Here is a 22,479-nt window from a genome sequence, read left to right as displayed (position 1 = left end):
GCTGCCCTGGGGTAGACTGACGGAAGCGTGGCTGCCAGTTTGCGCCACCAATCATTCATTCATCATTCATTCACCAGTGTGAGTGGCACCGGGGGAAAAGGGTGAAGTGTCCTGCCCAAGGACACAACGGCAGCGATTTGGATGTCATGAGGCGGGTAGCGAACCTGCAACCCTCAGGTTTCTGACACGGCCGCTCTACCCACTACGCCATGCCGCCCCAAATCACCAAATGATTCCCGAGCGCAGCCACCGCTGCTGCTCACCGCTCCCCTCACAATCATTGGGACTTTAACTTTAACTTTTTTAACTTTTAGACAGTTGACGTGCATGTTTGAATCCCGCTCGGAGGCTAATTTGAATGACAAAAATGTGCGGGAAGTTGCGAGGCGGCGCATTATCACAGGGATTTGTTTAATTTGCGTGAATTGGACACTCGTAGAGGTTAAATGACAATTATTTTCGACAATTACAAAAAAAATATGCCATAAAACGCTATAACAGAACTTACACTATATTGCCAAAAGTATTTGGCCACCCAATCCAATCCAATCCACTTTATTTATATAGCACATTTAAACAACAATAAAGTTTCCAAAGTGCTGCACAGCCATGTTAAAAACAATATTATGCTCCACCAATGACTGAATAAAACAAAAAAAGAAGAAAAATAAAACCAATAAAAACAACATAAAAACAAATATGATTAAAAACTATTTTAAAAGGTAAAATCAATTAAAACAGTAAAATAAAAATCAAAGTGTATAAAAAACACAGAGGACAACAGAGGACAGAGGACCACACAACTCACGTAGTGTTAAAAGCCAAAGAATAAAATGATCAGAATCAGGTGTCCTAAACATTTGGCCCGGGTATAAAATCAAGCACTTAGGCATGGAGACAATCTCTACAAACATTTGTGAAGGAATGGGCCGCTCTCAGTGATTTCCAGCTTGGAACTGTCATAGGATGCCACTTGTGCAACAAATACAGTCGTGAAATTTCCTCACTCTAAAATATTCTGGGTTTGAGGTTGCCAGGAGAACGGTACATTTTGGACTGCATTGGGCTGAATTTGAAATTTGGTGGAGGAGAAATTAGGGTGTGGGGTAGTTTTTCAGGAGTTGGGCTTGGCCCCTAAGGGGACGGCGTGGGGAAGTTGGTAGAGTGGTTGTGCCAGCAATCTGACGGTTACTGGTTCAATCCCCACTTATACCATCCTAGTCACGTCCGTTGTGTCCTTGGGAGAGAAGCTTCACCCTTGCTCCTGATGGGTCCCGGTGAGCGCCTTGCATGGCAGCTCCCGCCGTCAGTGTGTGAATGGGCGAATGTGGAAATACTGTCAAAGCGCTTTGGGCTCCTTAAAAAGGGGTAGAAAAGCGCTATACAAGTACAACCCATTTACCATTACTTAGTTCCAGTCAAAGGAACTTTGAATGCTCCAGGATATCAAAACATTTTGGACAGTTCCATGCTCCCAACCTTGTGGGAACAGTTTGGAGCGTTACCCTTCCTCTTCAAAGATGACTGTGCACCAGTGCACAAAGCAAGGTCCATAAAGACATGGATGACAGAGTCTGGTGTGGATAAACTTGACTGGCCTGCACAGAGTCCTGACCTGAACCCAATAGAACATCAGTGTGTGACCTCACCAATGCGCTTTTGGAAGAATAGTGGAAAATTCCTATAAATACACTCCGCAACGTTATTTTAGTGTGTTTTTTTGTGCGTGCATGTGTGTGTGTGTTAAGGGAGCCACTGGATTTGCAATGCCCTGACAGCGGAGTGGAATCGTAGCAATTTGACTGAGCGTTGGACTGCATCGACTTGATAAAAGGAGGCAGCAGGACTGTGCATGAACATCGCATCGAAATGAGACATAAACCCACACAAAATATGCAGGCAGATTATAATAAAAGAGAAACTTACCTGCAATCAAACAATACATGACAAAGGCAGGAAACCAGCAGTGATTCATAAAAGTATACCCAAATATAGCAAAAGCGACTTTTTAACCATATTCTAACAGTGATATGTCTCTATGTAAATCTACAATCTCTCTTAGTTTGCTTCACTTATTAAAGAACGCTTGCTTTTGAAAGTTTTTGAAGTTAAGGGTATTGTTGCGCGATATAAACCATAATAAATTTGGCCAACGGTAAAAGGTTTTAATTTGGTAAATCCTGACAATGCTTGTTGTTGACACATTTTAGTGTCGACAATCAAAGACAGATAATCGTGAAAATTATCAAAAAATATGACTAAACATGCGACACACAGGGGCGGTATAGCTCGGTTGGTAGAGAGGCCGTGCCAGAGGGTTCCTGGTTCGAATCCCAGCTTCCGCCATCCTAGTCACTGCCCTTGTGTCTTTGGGCAAGACACTTTACCCGCCGACTCCCAGTGCCACCCACACTGGTTTAAATGTAACTTAGATATTGGGTTTCACTACGTAAAAGTGCTTTGAGTCACTAGAGAAAAGCGCTATATAAATATAATTCACTTCACTTCACACAGGAGGATACAATAAGCGATGCTAACCGCTAAGCTAGCCTAAATACTGTACCTATTAAAAACAACATATGTGCTTATTGCACTTTAACAGCAGACTGTAACTCTAATATGTAATTATATTACATATTAGATTATAATATATTACATATAGGTTGTATTTTATATTGTTACTATGGTACATTTTTAGTGTACATTATACCTTATGTTTTCGCCCTCTTTTTAAGACCTTGTGTGCATTATCCTTTCCATCCCTATCCTTTCCATCCTTTCTTACTGAGCTACTGTGTGGAACAATTTCCCTTGTGGATCACCAAAGTTTGTCTAAGTCTAAGTCTAAACAAAATAACAATATATCGTGCTATACAGTATATTGTTATCAAAAGAGGCTGCAATATTCAGTGGTACCTCAGGATTCAAGTGCCTAAATTTACGAGTTTTCCGGGAAATGACCGGTTTCTGGGCTACTTGTTATGATGTAAGTTGCGAACAAATATTTCTGTTACGAGCCTCCCCACCAATAGTTGGCGTAACGAATGTCACGGTGAACGCCGCAAGATCCGGCCAAAATATCCGATCTTACTCGTTGGCATTAGCTTTTAGCTAGAGATGGACATAACTTTGTTTTTCCAAGCGTACGAAGGAAGAAACTGCGTATGAAGGACAGTGTTTGATGCTATTCATTGAATTAAACAAATAAATCATCGTAAACATGACGGAGCGTGTAGCTGGCTAACTCGGTGAAGCAGTTGGAGCGTAGCACTGCTGCTCAGCACCACAGTGAGGCAGAATGAGTCGATAACGCCAGCCAAGGATGTTAAAATAATATCTAAACATTTATCTATTCAAATATGGAGAAGCTGCTGATGGTGTGTTTGCAGCTGGAATGAGATACCATAAATGTCCACTGTCCAAGATAAATGCTGTAAGTTATTATTACATGATTTCATGATACTACTGTACTTGTTTGTAATACTTTCTAGCGTTTTGTTTTTCATATCACATATTTTTTTAACTAAAATAATGTTTAATGTTTTAAAAGGCATGTCACATGTTAAAATTGCAATATTTTGGGGTGGCAAAGCACCGTTTAAAATAGATTTTAATTAATTTTAAAGAGCGATGCAGACTTTTTAGATGAACCAGTTGTGTAACAGGAACAATTCAACTCGTACCTCAAGGTACTATTGTACTGAGTATCCGGAAATAAAGATTTTAGGCCATGTATCCTCCATCCTTAGCACAGGCTTCTCTGCACATCTTAAAACGAAAGTTATGCCCATTATCTGTTTGGCATCTATAATATTGGGCAAGTGCAGAGTTACACTTTTTATGTTTTTTTTTGGTAACACATTAGTATGGGAAATACACTCACCATTAATGAGTTGCTTATCAACATGCAAATTAATAACATATTGGCTCTTAATTAGTCTACATTACTTATTAATGCCTTATTCTGCATGGAGCCGTTAACTACTAAGAGTCTTCCCTTTGCTAAAATGCGAACTTTAGCTGTAACAAATAAAAAACTTTAGCAACCCAACAGTTGGCACCAAGATTTTAAAATCTATGATTTTTAGGTTTGAATGTATAACAATTGCTAAAATGCTAGCTTTAGCTGTAACAAAAAAAAAACATCAGCATACTTTTGTATAAAATTTGCTAAAATGCAAAATTTGGCTGTAACAAAAAATACGTTAGCATACTTGTGTATAAAATTTGCTAAATGGCGAGCTTAAACAAAAAAAAAAACTTAGCAACCATGTTGGCTCCAAGATTTAAAATCCATGATTTTTAGGTTTAAATGTGAGGTAGAACGAGTTGATAACGCCAGCCTGGGATATTAAAATAACATCTAAACATTTATCCTTCAAATATGGAGAAGCTGCTGATGGTGTGTTTGCAGCTGGAATGAGATACCATAAATGTCCACTCTCCAAGGTAAATGCTGTATGGTATTATTACATTATTTCATGAAACTACTTGTTTGTACTACTTTCTATTGTATTGTTTTTCATACTATATACATTTTATATATTTTTCTTCTCTCAGTAAGGTTACACTTAGGGTACTTAGAATCACACTTGCCAACCCTCCTGGATTTTCTGGGAGACTCCCGAAATTCAGCGTCAGTCCCAAAAACCTCCCCGGGACAAATTTTTTCCCGAAATTCAAGCGGAGCTGGAGGCCACGCCCCCCAACATTGAGTCAGACCTGACTCAATGTTGTGACCCTCTTAAACAGGACAATACTGCCATCAACTGTACACAGAATATAATGTAAATATATTCTACATTTAAGTGCAGTCAAGGAACATGCATTAGGAAGTCTGTTGTTCTGAAGCCCACAGTAAAGAGACGTAACTTCATCACGTCGCCTGGTTATTGACTCCAACCCAATATATTACTCCGTCGACGGGCAAAATTAAGAAATATGCTTGCAAGTTCCAGAACGATTGGAAACAAGAATTTTAGTTTATCCAGGAGAGTTCAAAGGGGAAGGGGTATGTTGCCTGTAAATTTTGTAGAACAGACTTTTCCATTGAACACGGCGGCCGAACAGATATCCAGCCATGAACGGTCAGCAAAGCACAAAGCGTCCGCAGCGCAGCATCGTTCACAACCCAGTATTATGGCCCACCTCGTAAAATGGAGATGGTGTAACTTATGCTGAGACAAAGATGGCTATGCTGATAGCTGGAAGCAACATCCCGCTCTCATTCGCGGATGTCTACAACAAATCCGTGAAGGATGTTCCCGGATTTGGATGTTCCCGGATTTGGAGATCGATCGCCAATACGCAAATGGCAGAACAAAGGTTACTCAAATAGTGAAAGGTTAGTGTTGTTGTTGTTTTTTTAGTAACAAGGAAGCAAAGTACAGTTAGTAGAACAACTGTGTTTTTATTACTGTGTGGTGCCGTTGGAAAGTCAACTATTTATTTTATTTATATATATAATAAAATAAATATATATAGCTGGAATTCACTGAAAGTCAAGTATTTAATACATATATACGTATATATATATATATATATATATATATATATATATATATATATATGTATATATATATATATATATATATATATATATGACATACTCGAGTTGGTGAATTATACGACACCCCTCTTAACCACGCCCCCCGCCCCAACCACGCCTCCGCCCCACCCCCAAACACACACCCCACACCCCACCTCCCGAAATCTGAGGTCTCAAGGTTGGCAATTAGGCTTAGAATATGTTCCCCCAGTGTGCAAATAACTGTAAATGAAGTCTTTGTTACTTAGAATGTGTTCCCCATACTAAAGTGTTACCTTTTTTTTGTCAGATTACACATTTTGTGGAAAAAAATGCCATGTTGTGCAAAACAACATCCACAGCAGAGGACATTTGTTCTCAGGAGGATATGTGAAGTGTGAAGTGAAGTGTGAAGTGAATTATATTTATATAGCGCTTTTTTCTCTAGTGACTCAAAGCGCTTTACATAGTGAAACCCAATATCTAAGTTACATTCAAACCAGTGTGGGTGGAACTGAGAGCAGGTGGGTAAAGTATCTTGCCCAAGGACACAACGGCAGTGACTAGGTTGGCAGAAGCGGGAATCGAACCTGCAACCCTCAAGTTCCTGGCACGGCCACTCTACCAAACGAGCTAAACCGCCCCAAAAGTTGATTTTGTGCACAAGTAAAAGAAAAAGGTTTGCACTCACCGCACTGCTGCAGTGAATATCTTTGACCTTGAGCCAAGCCAGGTCCAAGGTGCCCTCGCCCCTGTAGCACGACTGCAGCCTGTCTTTGATTTTCTCGTTGATCTCCCGCAGGGAGAAGACGCACAACGCTGAGTCTTGGAATTCCTGCCGCGGCCGTCTCTTCTGTCCCTTGGAGAAAACGGCGAACAGCACGTCGTCGTCCGGCGCCACGTCCAGCGAGCGCGCCAAGTTGGCGCCGGCTTTGGACAGGTAGGCCGCCTCAAGCAGTCGGTAATCCACATTGCCGCTCACGCATCCGATGGGCACCTCCACGTAGGAGTGGAAGGCGGTGTCTGCTTTGCAGAGGCGGACTATCTTGGAGGTGTAGACCTGCTCTTTACCGGCCGAGGAGGACCCGGTGGTGGGGCCGCCCCCCATTTCGGGCTGCAGCGTCAGGAAGTAGACAAAGTTTCCACTGGCGAAGCCGTAAATGTAATAAATGTCAAAGTCTGGTATGACGGTGAAGGTGTCTGAGGGGATCTTAATCATGGAGGCCACGAACTCATCGTGAAAGACGTAGGCGAACATTCCATCCTCCTCAGAGTTCCTGGCCAGCTTGCGGCTGGAGATGGTGGGGAAGTACTCCGGCTTGCCGTCCACCGCCGTGGCTACGAACAACATGTCCGGGGAGGCGTTGCCGTAGGAGACGATGACGCCAAACACAGAGCCGCTCTCATTGACGCCGGAGAGGTAGTGTTCCTTCTTGTGGAAGGGCTCCCCGAGCTTGAAGAGGTCGTCCAGGCGCAGCAGTTTGCAGATGCCCTGGTAGAGGCTGCCGCACGCCAGCAGACGGTTTTCCCGGTAGTCCATCAGCAGCATCTTGTTGACGTTGTTGGTGAGCGTGAGGGGCTCGCTGCACGGCTGGACGATGCGGGGCGGGTAGCACTTGCGGTTGTCTTCGTCCGGCCCGGTTTGGTGCGACACCTGCACCTCCAAGCCGGGCGACAGTTTAAAGATGCGATTCACGGCTCCCAGGTAAACGTTGCCGTTGCGATAGTCCACCGTCAAATGGTTGAACGTCCACTCTGGGTTCTCGGCGCGGAACGAGGCGTACTCTTCCTCCTCGATGGACGCCGTGATGACCTGGGAGGCCACGTCGTGGGCCTGCGACGCTCGCGCCGATGTCTGCGGCGTCACAAGCGGCGCCAAGGTGGAGAAGAGGCAGCATAGGAAAAAGAAGGTCCGTGTCCTCACGACGTGGGACGTCATGGCTGCGGCGAAGAGCGGGAAAGAGGCACACGGTCCACGAGATCAAGCCTCTTTAGAGATGGGGGGCATCATGCACCTGGAAGAAAGGAACATTTTAGCAACAGAATCAAGGAGAACAAGAGGAACTCATCAGCACGGCTGCATGCACCTCAGAGCGCCACCTTCTGGAATTCATTCTCCCCTCAAGAGCGGCAATTTGCAACCTTTGGCAGTTTCTCTCTGGTCTCCTAATGGGGCGCATCACCTGCTGACTGCGTCACTTTCTCTTTGAAACAGCAGCCCCGGCACATGAAGCACGCACGACTTACAACAATTAGCAAGAAAACGCTGGCGCTGGCAGAAACAAGCTCACTGATTCGTCACGAGGTCATTGATGTGACGCAAACAATGACATTCTGCATGTGGAGATCAGCTATTCTAGATTACTTTTAAAGGCCTACTGAAATGAGATTTTCTTATTTAAACGGGGACAGCAGGTCCATTCTATGTGTCATGCTGGATCATTTCGCGATATTGCCATATTTTTGCTGAAAGGATTTAGTAGAGAACATCGACGATAAAGTTCGCAACTTTTGGTCGCTGATAAAAAAAGCCTTGCCTTTACCGGAAGTCGCAGACGATGTGCGCGTGACGTCACGAGTTGTAGGGCTCCTCACATCCTCACATTGTTTACAATCATAGCCAGCAGCAGCTAAAGCTATTCGGACAGAGAAAGCGACAATTTCCCCATTAATTTGAGCGAGGATGAAAGATTTGTGGATGAGGAAATGTAGAGTGAAGGACTATAAAAAAAATTAAAAAAATTAAAAAGGCGATTGCAGTGAGAGCAATTCAGATGTTATTAGACACATTTCCAGGATAATTATGGAAAATCCCTTATCTGCCTATTGTTTCAGTGAGATTATATAATACCTAAAGTCGGAGGGGTGTGGCCACGGCTGTGCTGACGTAAGAGTCTCTAATCAATCAATCAATCAATCAATGTTTATTTATATAGCCCCAAATCACAAATGTCTCAAAGGACTGCACAAATCATTACGACTACAACATCCTCGGAAGAACCCACAAAAGGGCAAGGAAAACTCACACCCAGTGGGCAGGGAGAATTCACATCCAGTGGGACACCAGTGACAATGCTGACTATGAGAAACCTTGGAGAGGACCTCAGATGTGGGCAACCCCCCCTCTCTAGGGGACCGAAAGCAATGGATGTCGAGCGGGTCTAACATGATACTGTGAAAGTTCAATCCATAGTGGCTTCAACACAGCCGCGAGAGTTCAGTTCAAGCGGATCCAAGACCGCAGCGAGAGTCCCGTCCACAGGAAACCATCTTAAGCGGATCAGCAGCGTAGAGACGTCCCCAACCGATACAGGCGAGCGGTCCATCCTGGGTCCCGACGAGCGGTCCATCCTGGGTCTCGACTCTGGACAGCCAGTACTTCATCCATGGTCATCGGACCGGACCCCCTCCACAAGGGAGGGGGGGACATAGGAGAAAGAAAAGAAGCGGCAGATCAACTGGTCTAAAAAGGAGGTCTATTTAAAGGCTAGAGTATACAGATGAGTTTTAAGGTGAGACTTAAATGCTTCTACTGAGGTAGCATCTCGAACTGTTACCGGGAGGGCATTCCAGAGTACTGGAGCCCGAACGGAAAACGCTCTATAGCCCGCAGACTTTTTTTGGGCTCTAGGAATCACTAATAAGCCGGAGTCTTTTGAACGCAGATTTCTTGCCGGGACATACGGTACAATACAATCGGCAAGATAGGCTGGAGCTAGACCGTGTAGTATTTTATACGTAAGTAGTAAAACCTTAAAGTCACATCTAATGGAAATCACGCGCTGCAGCAGGACGAAGCTACGTTGGTGTCTCTGGTAAGACCACAATTTTCTCACCGAAAACTGCCGGTTGACATGTAGTCGGGATCCATGTTCGCTTGACCGCTCTGAACCATAGTAAAGCTTCACCTCCGGGAATTTTAAACAAGGAGACACCATGTGTTTGTGTGGCTAAAGGCTAAAAGCTTCCCACCTCCATCTTTCTACTTTGACTTCTCCATGATTAATTGAACAAATTGCAAAAAGATTCAACAACACAGATGTCCAGAATACTGTGTAACTATGCGATTAAAGCAGACTATTTATAGCTTGGATCGGGCTGGAAAATAATGTCCGGTACAACTCGAGACGTCAAACGCACGCGTCATCATACAAGTCATCATACACGTTTTCAACACGACACTTTGCGGGAAATTTAAAATTGCAATTTAGTAAACTAAAAAGGCCGTATTGGCATGTGTTGCAATGTTAATATTTCATCATTCATATATAAACTATCAGACTGCGTGGTCGGTAGTAGTGGGTTTCAGTAGGCCTTTAACTTCATTTAAATCTAAAAATCGGTAGATATTAGTCTTGTCCCGATACCAACATTTTGGTACCGGTGCTAAAATTATTTTGGTACTTTTCAATCATTTTTTTATATAAAAGGGACCACAAAAAATGGCATTATTGGCTTTATTTTAACAAAAAATCTTACAGTACATTAAACATATGTTTATTATTGCAAGTTTGTCCTTAAATAAAATGATGAACATACTAGACAACTTGTCTTTTATTAGTAAGTAAAAAAACAAAGGCTCCTAATTAGTCTGCTGACACATGCAGTAACACATTGTGTCATTTCCCCTTCTTTTATTTTGTCAACATTATTAAGGACAAGTGGTAGAAAATGGATTATTCATCCACTTGTTAATTTACTGTTAATATCTGCTTACTTTCTTTCTCTCTTAACACGTTCTATCTACACTTCTGTTCAAATGTAATAATTACCTACTCTTCTGTTGTTTGATACTTTACATTAGTTTTGGATGATACCACAAATTTAGGTATCAATCTGATACCAAGTAGTTACAGGATCGTACATTGGACATATTTCCTGAGTTTATAAACATAATGTACCATCCATCCATCCATCTTCTACCGCTTATTCCCTTTGGGATCACGGGGGGGGGCGCGCTGGTGCCTTTCTCAGCTACAATCGGACGGAAGGTGGTGTACACCCTGGAAAAGTCGCCACCTCATCGCAGGTTCAACACAGATAGACAGACAACATTCACACTCACATTCACACACTAGGGCCAATTTTAGTGTTGCCAATCAACCTATCCCCAGGTGCATGTCTTTGGAAGTGGGAGGAAGCCGGATGGGGAGGACTTGCAAACTCCACACAGAAAAATCCCGAGCCCAGGATTGAACCCCAGACTACTCAGGACCTTCGTATTGTGAGGCAGACGCTTCCACCGTGAAGCCCAACATAATATACATTTTTTAAAAACGAAAGAAGACGTCATGCTAAAAAATATCGATGTAATCATAGCAGTATTGACTAGATACACTCCTGTACTTGGTATCATTACAGTGGATGTTAGGTGTAGATCCACCCATGGCGTTTGTTAACATTGTGACGCCGGTGAGCTACGGTGTGCAGTGAAACATGTTCAGCTATTCCTGGCCCTGCAGGGCTGATACTTGTAAGAAACTTACTTTATTTATCACCATGGAGACGAGGATTAGTGATTTAGAAGTAGCCGACTGCAAATGGACGTTCGTCGCTCGCTAGCTTGCCATGTCATAAAGCACCTCTTCCGATGTTATGACTTCGCCTTTATCGTTAATTTTTAAGCCAAAATGCGTCCGTTCTCCCTTTTCTATCCATACCAGCGGTCGGCAACCCGCGGCTCCGGAGCCGCATGCGGCTCTTTGGCCTCTCTGATGTGGCTCAGCTGCACAATCGCCGACCCCCCCGATTGTTAGGGGGGGATTCCGGTTTTCGGAGCTTCTTCCAGACATCACCCGGGGTCAACATTCTTCGATTTTCACTCGGTCAACAATATTGAGGGCGTGCCGTGATGGCTTTACTTTTAGCGCCCTCTACAGTTTGACGCATTTCACAAAATAAAGAAGACAATGGGAGCCGCAACCATTCTTGCGAATAACCGCTGGTGGTCACCCGTATAACAGTAATAAGGGCGTGCCATGAAGCCATTGCTGTCACGCCAAATTTCTTCCCCCCCTACAAAAACCTTCCCCCCGGAAGACATTTGGCGTGACAGACCCTCTAATGCCTGAAGGACCCCAATGAGGGTGGAAGGACCTTAAAGCAGCCCACACAGCTGTCTGTTTTAAAAGCATTATAACTGGCAGATTGTCATTGGGGAAAAATAACGGTAAGGAAAAAATATTAGCATTACAGCATGCTAACCTTTCAAGCTATTTTTGCTTTGCTAATTTTGCAGCTGTAACCCTTAAGAGTCATATAACTTGCTTAAAGCAACCCACACAGCTGTCTGTTTTAAAAGCATTATAACTGGCAGATTGTCATTGGGGAAAAATAACGGTAAGGAAAAAATATTAGCATTCCAGCATGCTAACCTTTCAAGCTATTTTTGCTTCGCTAATGTTGTATCTGTAACCCTTAAGAGTCATATAACTTGGTATTATCACGCCCTCATTGGGGTCCTTCAGGCATTAAAGTGGCTGGCACGCCAAATGTCTACCGGGGGGAAGGTTTTTGTAGGGGGGAACAAATTTGGTGTGACATTGCCTTTAACGCAACTTGTACAGACATCTTGCCAGTCCAGCAACATGTTGTAAGTGGCTTCCGCAGATACACGTACACGACTGCAAGGCATACTGGGTGACACAGAGTGCACTGAAGGTTGTGATATAAACAATTTTAACACTCTTACTAATATGCACCACACTGTGAACCCACACCAAACAAGAATGACAAACACATTTCGGGAGAACATCCTCACAGTAACACAACATAAACGCAACACAACAAATACCCAGAATCCTTTGCATCCATGACTCTTCCTGACTATATTATACATCCCCGGCCACCTCAATCAACGCACGGAAGGGGGGGGCGGGTTTTGGTGCTAGCGGAGTGTATAATATAGCCTGAACGAGTCATGGATGCATAGCATTCTGGGTAATTGTCATGTTGCGTTTATAATGTGTTACAGTGCGGATGTTCTCCAGAAATGTGTTTGTCATTCTTGTTTGGCGTGGGTTCACAGTCTGGTGCATATTAGTAAGAGGGTTAAAGTTGTTTATATCACAACCTTCAGTGTACTCTGTGTCACCCAGTATGCCTTGCAGTCGTGTACATGTATCTGCGGGAGCCACATACAACATGTTCCTGGACTGGCAAGATATCTGTACATGTTGTAGAAGAAGTCAGAGGCAACGGCTTCATGGCACGCACTTATTACTATTACATGGGTGACCACCAGCAGATATACGCGAGAATGATTGCGGCTCCCTTTGTCTTCTGTAATTTGTGAAACGGGCCAAAATGGCTCTGAGTGGTAAAGGTTGCCGACTCCTGGTCTATACACTTTGTCTGCTTGTAAGTACCCCGTGATTTTGCGCTGCCGAAAATGCTCATCTGCTCGTAAAACCAACAATGTCATGACGTGATGACGACGGCGAAGCGGGGTAGGGGTGGTGGGCGACCGGTACTTTTTAGAGGTGGTATAGTACGGAATATGATTCATTAGTATCGCGGTACTATACTAATACCGTACAACCCTAGTAGATACTAGTGTACAAAAATTGGCAGCTCATTCACCAGGATTTTGCTGTACTGTAAATGGAAAAACTGTACCAATGTTTCTTAGGTTGAATTCTGGCGGCTGAGCACCTTGGATGTCAGGAAGCATAGCTGGCTGAGAAACGCAATAAGAAGTAGGGTAAATGTTGGCGTCACGTTTTAGAAACGGTGACACGGGGCGTCGTGTTCCTTAACAATAAAAAGAAACGCCGCATAATAACGATCGGGAGCAAAGAACAGCACCGGCGCTCCCGCTGCTCCCGAGGGGACACGGTCATAACAAAGCGAGCTCCTGCGGTATCTCAAAGACATTCAGCAGCTTCAAACAGGAAAAAGGAGGAGAAGGTGAGAAGAGATTGGGCAGAGAGAGGACGCGAGCACCGTTGCTGTCGCACTTTGACCCCGGATCATAAGGAATTCTAAGAATTTATCTACACAACTCTATCATTCTAACAATCTAATACAGGGGTAGGGAACCTATGGCTCTTTTGATGACTTCATCTGGCTCTCGGATAAATCTGAGCAGACATTGCTTAACAGGATAAGTAATGAATAATTCCACTTGTAATCACAGTGTTAAAGACAACGTTCAAAATATAAAATATTCTCATCCATTTTTATGTTCAAGAAGTTGCGTTAATGGTAAGAAGTAATTTATTTATTATTGGTTAGTGTGGGGTTTGCCCTCCTGGGGGTTCTTCAGACCACTAAGAGCCTGTTTTAGGGTTACAATATTGTTTTATTTTATTTTTCTCTCAGTTGCTTTACAGCAATTGTCTTTTTCTCTTTCGTCCTCACTCGCGCTCTGGCTCCAGCCCCAACCCTGTCTCTCCTCCTGGCTGCTGCTTATAACAGAGCGACAGGTGATTAGATAAAAAGGCCCAGGTGGGCCGTCTACGCACCTGTCGCTGATTTCGAGGCCGGTCCTGGCAAAATCCCGCTTTGCTGCAGGCCCGCAGGCCACGCCCCCTCCACAGTTAGCTTCAGAATAACAATGTTATTAAAAAGAATAAGAGACTTATTATACTCTGGAAATGTTGGTCTTACTTAAAAAATGCACACGTTTAGTTGTGTTCAGTGTTAAAAAAATATATTGTATGGCTCTTGGGAAAATACATTTTAAAATAATTGGCTTCTTGGCTCTCTCAGCCAAAAAGGTTCCCGACTCCTGATCTAACAGATCGCATGTTTACATTGATCGCAATAAAGGACAGTTTTGATGACATGTTCATTGCTGTCTCGGCTTCTGTAGGATTTGCTTTCCAATTACATTGTTCAACAAAAGTTTCCCCTCTGTTTTTGTCTGCCATCTGGTTTAACGTACGGCCAAAATTACAGGGGGGTTCTTAACCTTTTTACTACAGAACTGCCCAGGGCCCGACTTATATTTTACCACTGAATTAGTAATCGCAATCTTGATTTTAGTGGTATTCAAAAATTATAGCTAACCGACTCACAACCTTGTCAAATGATATAAAAGCATGTGTTAATCCCAAAGATTATTATCAAGGCTTAGATCAGGCTGATTAGAAAATAAGAAGGGACTCAAACAACTAATGAAACATTACTTTCCATACAATGGTGTAGTGTCAATATAAATGAACTAAATTGATAATAAGTGTGTTTCTTAACTAAACTGACAATACAAATGTACTTAAAATTTAAATACAGCCTGACCATTTTAGTCATGTTTTTTTGCGCTTAAAAAACTTAAACGCTAAAATAAACAAGCATTCCATCCATTTTCTACTGCCTATTCCCTTCAGGGTCGCTGTAGTCTATCTCAGCTACAATTGGGCGGAAGGCGGGGTACAACCTGGACAAGTCGCCACCTCATCGCAGGGCCAACACAGATAGACGGACAACATTCACACTCACATTCACACACTGGGGCCAATTTAGTGTTGAGGGGCGACATGCAAACTCCACACAGAAAGATCCCGAGCCCGGGATTGAACCCAGGACTACTCAGGACCTTCGTATTGTGAGGCAGACGCACTAACCCCTGTACCACCGTGCTGCCTCTAAAATAAAATAAATTAATAATAATATTTTTTTCCCTGGGCAGCACTGTGGAAGAAGGGTTAGTGCGTCTGCCTCACAATACGAAGGGTCCTGAGTAGTCCTGGGTTCAATCCGCGGGCTAGGGATCTTTCTGTGTGGAGTATGCATGTTCTCCCTGGGACTGCCTGGGTTCCCTCCGGGTACTCCGGCTTCCTCCCGCCTCCAAAGACATGCACCTGGGGATAGGTTGATTGGGAACACTAGAAATTGGCCCTAGTGTGTGAATGTGGGTGTGAATGTTGTCTGTCTATCCGTGTTGGTCCTGAGATGAGGTAGCGACCTGTCCAGGGTGTACCCCGCCTTCTGCCCGATTGTAGCTGAGATAGTCTCCAGCGACCCCCCGCCACCCCAAAAGGGACAAGCGGTAGAAAATGGATGGATGGATGGAGTTTTTGCCCAACTAAACTGTCAATTAAATTAAAGTACAATTGAAAATACAGCTTCCCCACTTTAGTCATAATTTTTGCACTTAGAAACTTTTGTATGACTTTAGCTCCAGACTTCTTCTGTTTGTCTGTTATCATCATTATTACCGCAAGTGGTGGAAAAGTGTACTACAACTAAGTACCGCAGCTGAGACACAGATACTGTTTGGCTTCTTTCTAGGGGGCGTTCACGGCCCAACAACGGTTAAGAAACACTAGTCTAACAAACTAGTCCGTTTGCCCTCGGATATTACGCCGAATTGAGAGACCAAACTAGGACTGTTTTTTTTAATAGTCGAATATTTGATGAATCGATATGAAGGAAACTAGACTATCAACCTCACATTCAAGTCGTAGGAAATCAAAACCCCTCCTGCCACAGTGAGAAAGAGGCGGGTTGAAATATTAATGAAAGATTGTTGTTTGCAGACAAATAGTGTTTAGAGAGTAAGAGAAACCTCGTATCTGCTTTAAATTTAATTTGTCACTTCAATCTTCCTCAGAGCGATGCTTACTGGTGTAACGTGTCTAAAACGGCTGACTGCATTTTGGCCTCACAAATCTCTTCCTCTATAACAGGGGTCGGGAACCTTTTTGGCTGACAGAGCCATTAAACCAAATATTTTAAAATGTATTTCCGTGAGAGCCATATAATATTTTTTAACACTGAATAGAACTAAATGTGTGCAATTTTAAGTAATACCAACATTTTTAGAGTATAATAAGTCTCTTATTCTTTTTAATAACAATGTTATTCTGAAGCTAACCAATAATAAATCAAATACTTCTTACCATTAATGCGACTTCTTGAACAGTTGCGGTAGAAAACGGATGGATGGATTAAAATACATGAGAATGTTTTATATTTTGAACATTATTTTTAACCCAGCGGAATTATTCATTACTTATTGTGTTAAGCAATGTCAGCTAAGATTTATCTGAGAGCCAGATGCAGTCATCAAAAGAGCCACATCTGGCTCTAGAGCCGTACCTTCCCTACCCCTGCTCTATAAAAACAATTTGTTGGTACATCTTTTATTAACAGTGTTGGGAGGATGTTTTTACATTGTTGTGCCATCCCGCCATATTTGCCACCCTTGAGACCTCCGATTTCGGGAGGTGGGGGGTGGTGGGTGTGGTCGAGGTGGGGTGGGGGGGGGGGGCGTGGTTAAGAGGGGAGGAATATATTTACAGCTGTTGTGTGCGCAGTTGTGCACTGTACTCTCTAAAATCCGTAGATGTTATCGTCATATATGTATGATTAATTGATTGATTGAAACTTTTATTAATGGATTGCACAGTACAGTACGTATTCCCGTACAATTGACCACTAAATGGTAACACCCGTTTAAGTCGGGGTCCACGTTAATCAATTCATGGTACAAATATATACTATCAGCATAATACAGTTATCACACAAGTTAATCATCATAGTATATACATTGAATTATTTACATTATTTACAATCCGGAGGGTGGGATGAGGAGCTTTGGTTGATATCAGTACTTCAGTCATCAACAATTGCATCAACAGAGAAATGGACATTGAAACAGTGTAGGTCTTACTTAGTAGGATATGTACAGCCAGCAGAGAACATAGTGAGTTCAGATAGCATAAGAACAAGTATATACATTAGAAATACATTCGATTATTTACATTAGGTTATTTACAATCCGGGGAGATGGGATGTGAATGGAGGAGGGTATTAGTAAAGGGTTGAAGTTGCCTGCAGGTGTTGCCTGGAGGTGTTGTAGTGCATGTACAGTAGTATTGTCCTGTTAAGAGTGTCACGACATTGCTGTTTACGGGAGACGAACTGCTTTACGGTAGACGAAAACGTGACTGCTGTTGTTGTGTGTCGTTACCGCGCTGGGAGGACGTTAATGAAACTGCATAACAATAAACCCACATAAGAAACCAAGAACTCGCCCTTGATCATTCAACAGGTATGACAACATTGGGCATACACGCTGTGTATATTGTGGGGAAGCGGACATGTAAACAGGATGTCCTCACTCAGGTCCGCATGGAGCTGGAGGGGGCGTGGCCTACAGCTCCGCCTGAATTTCGGGAGATTTTCGAGAGAAAATTTGTCCTGAGAGGTTTTCGGGAGAGGTGCTGAATTTCGTGAGTCTCCCGGAAAATCCGGGAGGGTTGGCAAGTATGCATCCCACTGTCGGCATCGGTGGGACTCGCCCCAGTGGTATAGCACTGGGATCTTTCAGCAGGTTCACAACTTTTGTTACAACATGTACTTCATCTATTTAGTCAAGTTTGATGTCTTCACTAAACGATCAAATTTTTACTTATTTATTTGTTTATCAGAGTGTTTTAGATAGATAGATAGATAGATAGATAGATAGATAGATAGATAGATAGATAGATAGATAGATAGATAGATAGATAGATAGATAGATAGATAGATAGATAGATAGATAGATAGTACTTTATTGATTCCTTCAGGAGAGTTCCTTCAGGAAAATTAAAATTCCAGCAGCAGTGTACAGAGTTGAGATCAATTTAAAGAAAAAAGTAAAAAGTAAATAATGGGGGTTTAAAAGGAAACAAAATAGGGAAATATTACAAAAAGAATAAAAACAATGGGAATAACAATATGACAGTAAAATAAGAATATAACAAGACAAAGTAGGCAGTAGTGACCATGTTATAGCCTTTTATTGAGGTGGGAAAAGTCACAAATGAGGTTTTCTGTTTTTTCTCACCTCAATAAAAGACTTTATTCCTTTTATAAGTTCCTTTGATCAACTTTGTAAGAATCACCACGTTACTGACAACTGGTGACCAGTCACTATACAGTACTACAAAGCATCCTTCCATCCATCCATTTCCTACCGCATCACAATCTGTTTATTTCTAAAATCAATGCCATAGGTTGGACTGATCATCGCCTATGGACAAAATCTAACAAATCACATCAGTCTATGAAAATTCTTAGTCAAAGACAGCTCTCGCCTAAACTAGTGTTGTCCCGATACCAATATTTTGGTACCGGTACCGAAATGTATTTCAATACTTTTTGGTACTTTTCGATACTTTTCTAAATGAAGGGGCCACAAAATATGGCATTATGGGCTTAATTTTAACAAAATAATTTACAGTACATTAAACATATGTTTCTTATTGCAATTTTGTTCTTAAGTAAAATAGTGAACATACAAGACAACTATTTTTTTTATTAGTAAGTAAGCAAACACAGGCACCTAATTAGTCTGCTGACATATGCAGTAACATATTGTGTCATTTTCCATTCTATTATTTTGTCAACATTATAAAGGACAAGCTGTAAAAATTGGATTATGAGACCGAGTACATTACAAGTGGACAAGCAATATTTTGACAAATTCCTATTTTTCTATTCGTAATCAAGCGACAAGTCTTTGGTCAATTAAACACACAAACATAAGAACTTTCATTGGGATTAGGAGAGTGTGAATGAGTAAAAAGGATAATAATACGGCATATTCATGAAGAAAATGCTTTGGCCTCCACTCTTATCACCGCGAGCATCAAGGAGTGTGTTTCTAGCCCAACAGGACGCAAACAAACTGTTGCGGTTAGAGTGTCCGCCCTGAGATCCGTAAGTCGTGAGTTTAAACCCCGGCCGAGTCATACCAAAAAGATTATAAAAATGGGACCCAGCATCAAGGGCTGGAAGTGGGGGTTAAATCACCAAATGATTCCTGGGCGTGACCACCGCTGATGCTCACTGCTCCCCTCACCTTTCAGGAGGTGGAACAAGGGGAAAGGTCAAACGCAGAGGGGTAATTTCACCACAACTTGTGTGTGTGTGACTATCAGTGGTACTTTAATTAACTTTAAAGATGACAAACTCCAACCTGCACGTCAACAAAATTTTAATTATTATTATAAGTGTCATGATTTGGCTTTTACCTGATTATTTTATTGAAGTCATTTGTGTTTTACTTTGTATCCAATTAGTTATGCAAGATTTTATTTAGTTGTATTCATTTATTTACTGTATGTATATCCATCCCATCCATCCACTTTCTACCGCTTATTCCCTTTGGGATCGCGGGGCTGGTGTCTATCTCAGCTACAATCAGGCGGAAGGCGGTGTACACCCTGGACAAGTCTCCACCTCATTGCAGGGCTACTGTATATATACATACGTATAATTTTTACCTTCTATTAATCTATATGTGTTTTACTTGTTTTTTATTCTTTATCTCTACACATTGTTCTAAGTATTTTACAAGTTTGACTATTTTTATTTTCCTACGTTCCTCAGAGGGAGCCATCGGCCTGAGGGGGTATCGGCCATGCTTGTGGGGGCGCTTTTGTGTCAGCATCCTGGTGGCCATGGTCTGATGACCTCCTGGTGCAAATGGCTCCTGTGATAGTGTTTACTCACATGTCTCCTCTGTACTCAGCCATGCATTCATTGGTCCATATAGTTACATATGTGGGTGTGTGCTATATGTGTGTGTGTGTGTGTGTGTGTGTGTGTGTGTGTGTGTGTGTGTGTGTGTGTGTGTGTGTGTGTGTGTGTGTGTGTGTGTGTGTGTGTGTGTGTGTGTGTGTGTGATAACGGGGGATACTGGTCAGCGGGGTATAGTTTCTAACTTTGTAAAGCACTTTGCGTTGCATTTCTTTTCAGTATGAAAAGCGCTTTATAAATTAAGCTTGATTTGTTTGATTTGATATGATGACCATTTTCTGAAATGCACTGGATTTTGAGTCGTAAGGTTCTAAATCGATTGATCAAGATTTATACTTACGTATAAAATACTACACGGTCTAGCTCCATCCTATCTTGCCGATTCTGCGTTCAAAGGACTCCGGCTTCTTAGTGATCCCCAAAGCCCAAAAAAAGTCTGCGGGCTGTAGAGCTTTTTCATTTCGGGCTCCAGTACTCTGGAATGCCCTCCCGGTAACAGTTCGAGATGCCACCTCAGTAGAAGCATTTAAGTCTCACCTTAAAACTCATTTGTATACTCTAGCCTTTAAATAGACTCCCTTTTTAGACCAGTTGATCTGCCGTTTCTTTTCCTTTTCTTCTATGTCCCACTCTCCTTTGTGGAGGGAGTCCGGTCCGATCCGGTGGCCATGTACTGCTCGCCTGTGTATCGGCTGGGGACATCTCTGCGCTGCTGATCAGCCTCCGCTTGGGATGGTTTCCTGCTGGCTCCGCTGTGAACGGGACTCTCGCTGCTGTGTTGGATCCGCTTTGGACTGGACTCTCGCGACTGTGTTGGATCCATTATGGATTGATCTTTCACAGTATCATGTTCTCATATGTTCTCATAGTCATCAGTATCATCAGTATCACAGTATCAGGTTCTCATAGTCATCATTGTCACCGACGTCCCACTGGGTCATTATCGTCACCGGTGTCCCACTGGGTGTGAGTTTTCCTTGCCCTTATGTGGGCCTACCGAGGATGTGGTAGTGGTTTGTGCAGCCCTTTGAGACACTAGTGATTTAGGGCTATATAAGTAAACATTGATTGATTGATTGATTGATTTCATTGAAAAACAACTTTTTGTTCACTTCAAACAGCGGATACCTTGGCCCGCGGGGACTCAAGTACTAATGTCAGTCCCTCATTTTCTTTTGTTTTGTCTTAGACCGGACCCGGGCAAATTAAGGTCCGGCCGCATGCGGACCGTTAAGCTTTTCAATCTGGCCCGCCGGACCTTCCCAAATAATTTTTTTAGATCTTTATGATGGAAAGTGTAGCTGCCATTATGATGTGCAATGATGTTTTCAAATGACCGTAAGTCTTGAACAATACGAATTATTTCAAAGGTTGGAATCTGCGCTTTTGCAATATATACTAGTTACTATGGTAATCGAATTAGTTACTATAGTAATCTAATTAGTTACTATGGTAATCTAAGTCACAGCAGATCAGACGAGGCACCAAGCAGTGTGGGTGGGGAGCGTTTCCACAGAGTGTTTCCAGAGCGGCCTTGCCTGAAATGCGGGTGTCAGGGACAGATCTCCCGTCCAAAGGCAAAACCTAGTAACTCACGTCTAGCTGATTTTGAGAAAACAAAGGAAAACCAATCTATCTTGATGCTGTCTTACAAAGATCCACAAAGTCATCCAACGTATAGATGTTTTCTTGAGCTTTCATTTTCTTGCCGATTGAGCCATGGATTGAATCTGCTCTCATGAACGTGTGCCCTTTCTCCAGATATTTTATTACAATATCGGGTGGGCCCCATTCTGCGTTTGCACATTGGGCAAGAGCCGTGTACAGCGTCCAGTTTTTATTTTGACCTCCACAGTTATCTGCCCAAAAGAGTATGCAAGGGGAAGAATCAAGAACAATACATTTAATGAAGGTGCTTGCAACGTCCTGGCCCAATCTTCCAAATATCCCCTCGTGCCATAATATCACATAATCAGGTTGACCGTCGGCCCCCATTCGTGCAAATGTCTCATTAAAGACAATAAGGCGACTGACAAAGAAGCTTCGATTGGTCCCTTGAGATACTAGGTTTTTCTGTTGTATCTACGTGGTTATGTGGTAGTTGCTAGGTCCTGCCATGCGCGTAACAGCTTACTTACGGAACGAATTACAATATCGCATACACTAATGTAAAGCATATCACCTAGGAACTCCAAAATTATTATCAGCTCAGTTTTAACCAAAATTGAGTTACTGGGTTTTGCCTTTGGACGGGAGAGATGCGGAAGGAGATTTTTACAACACAGTTCTTAAGCTTAGTTATATATCAGATATATCAGATCATAGGTGGTTCGTTTTTTTACCCTTCGTGTTCTTGTTTTGCTGTTTGTTGCATTTTTGTAGCGTTTCGCTTGATTGTGAAATATGTCGAGGGAGAGGTAGGTTGACGTTCATATGTTGTCAATATTCAGTGTTTATCGTTCATAGTTAATATCGTAAAT

At 42.6% G+C, this 22,479-nt stretch overlaps 1 protein-coding gene across 2 annotated transcripts in view; it reads right to left on the bottom strand.

Moving 5' to 3' along the window:
• The window catches only part of plxna4 (plexin A4), a 506,120-nt gene that overhangs the window by 447,388 nt on the left and 36,253 nt on the right, over positions 1-22,479 (bottom strand). For both annotated transcript variants that reach the window (XM_061912247.1, XM_061912248.1), the window contains exon 2: positions 6,219-7,542. In XM_061912247.1, the coding sequence (XP_061768231.1) occupies positions 6,219-7,466 (1,248 nt within the window). In that variant the 5' untranslated portion in view covers positions 7,467-7,542. The remainder of the gene's footprint in view (positions 1-6,218; positions 7,543-22,479) is intronic.

Source organism: Nerophis ophidion, linkage group LG10 (genome assembly GCF_033978795.1).
Source record: "Nerophis ophidion isolate RoL-2023_Sa linkage group LG10, RoL_Noph_v1.0, whole genome shotgun sequence".
NCBI classification, from domain to species: domain Eukaryota; kingdom Metazoa; phylum Chordata; class Actinopteri; order Syngnathiformes; family Syngnathidae; genus Nerophis; species Nerophis ophidion.
This window is presented reverse-complemented; position numbering and strand designations above follow the sequence as displayed.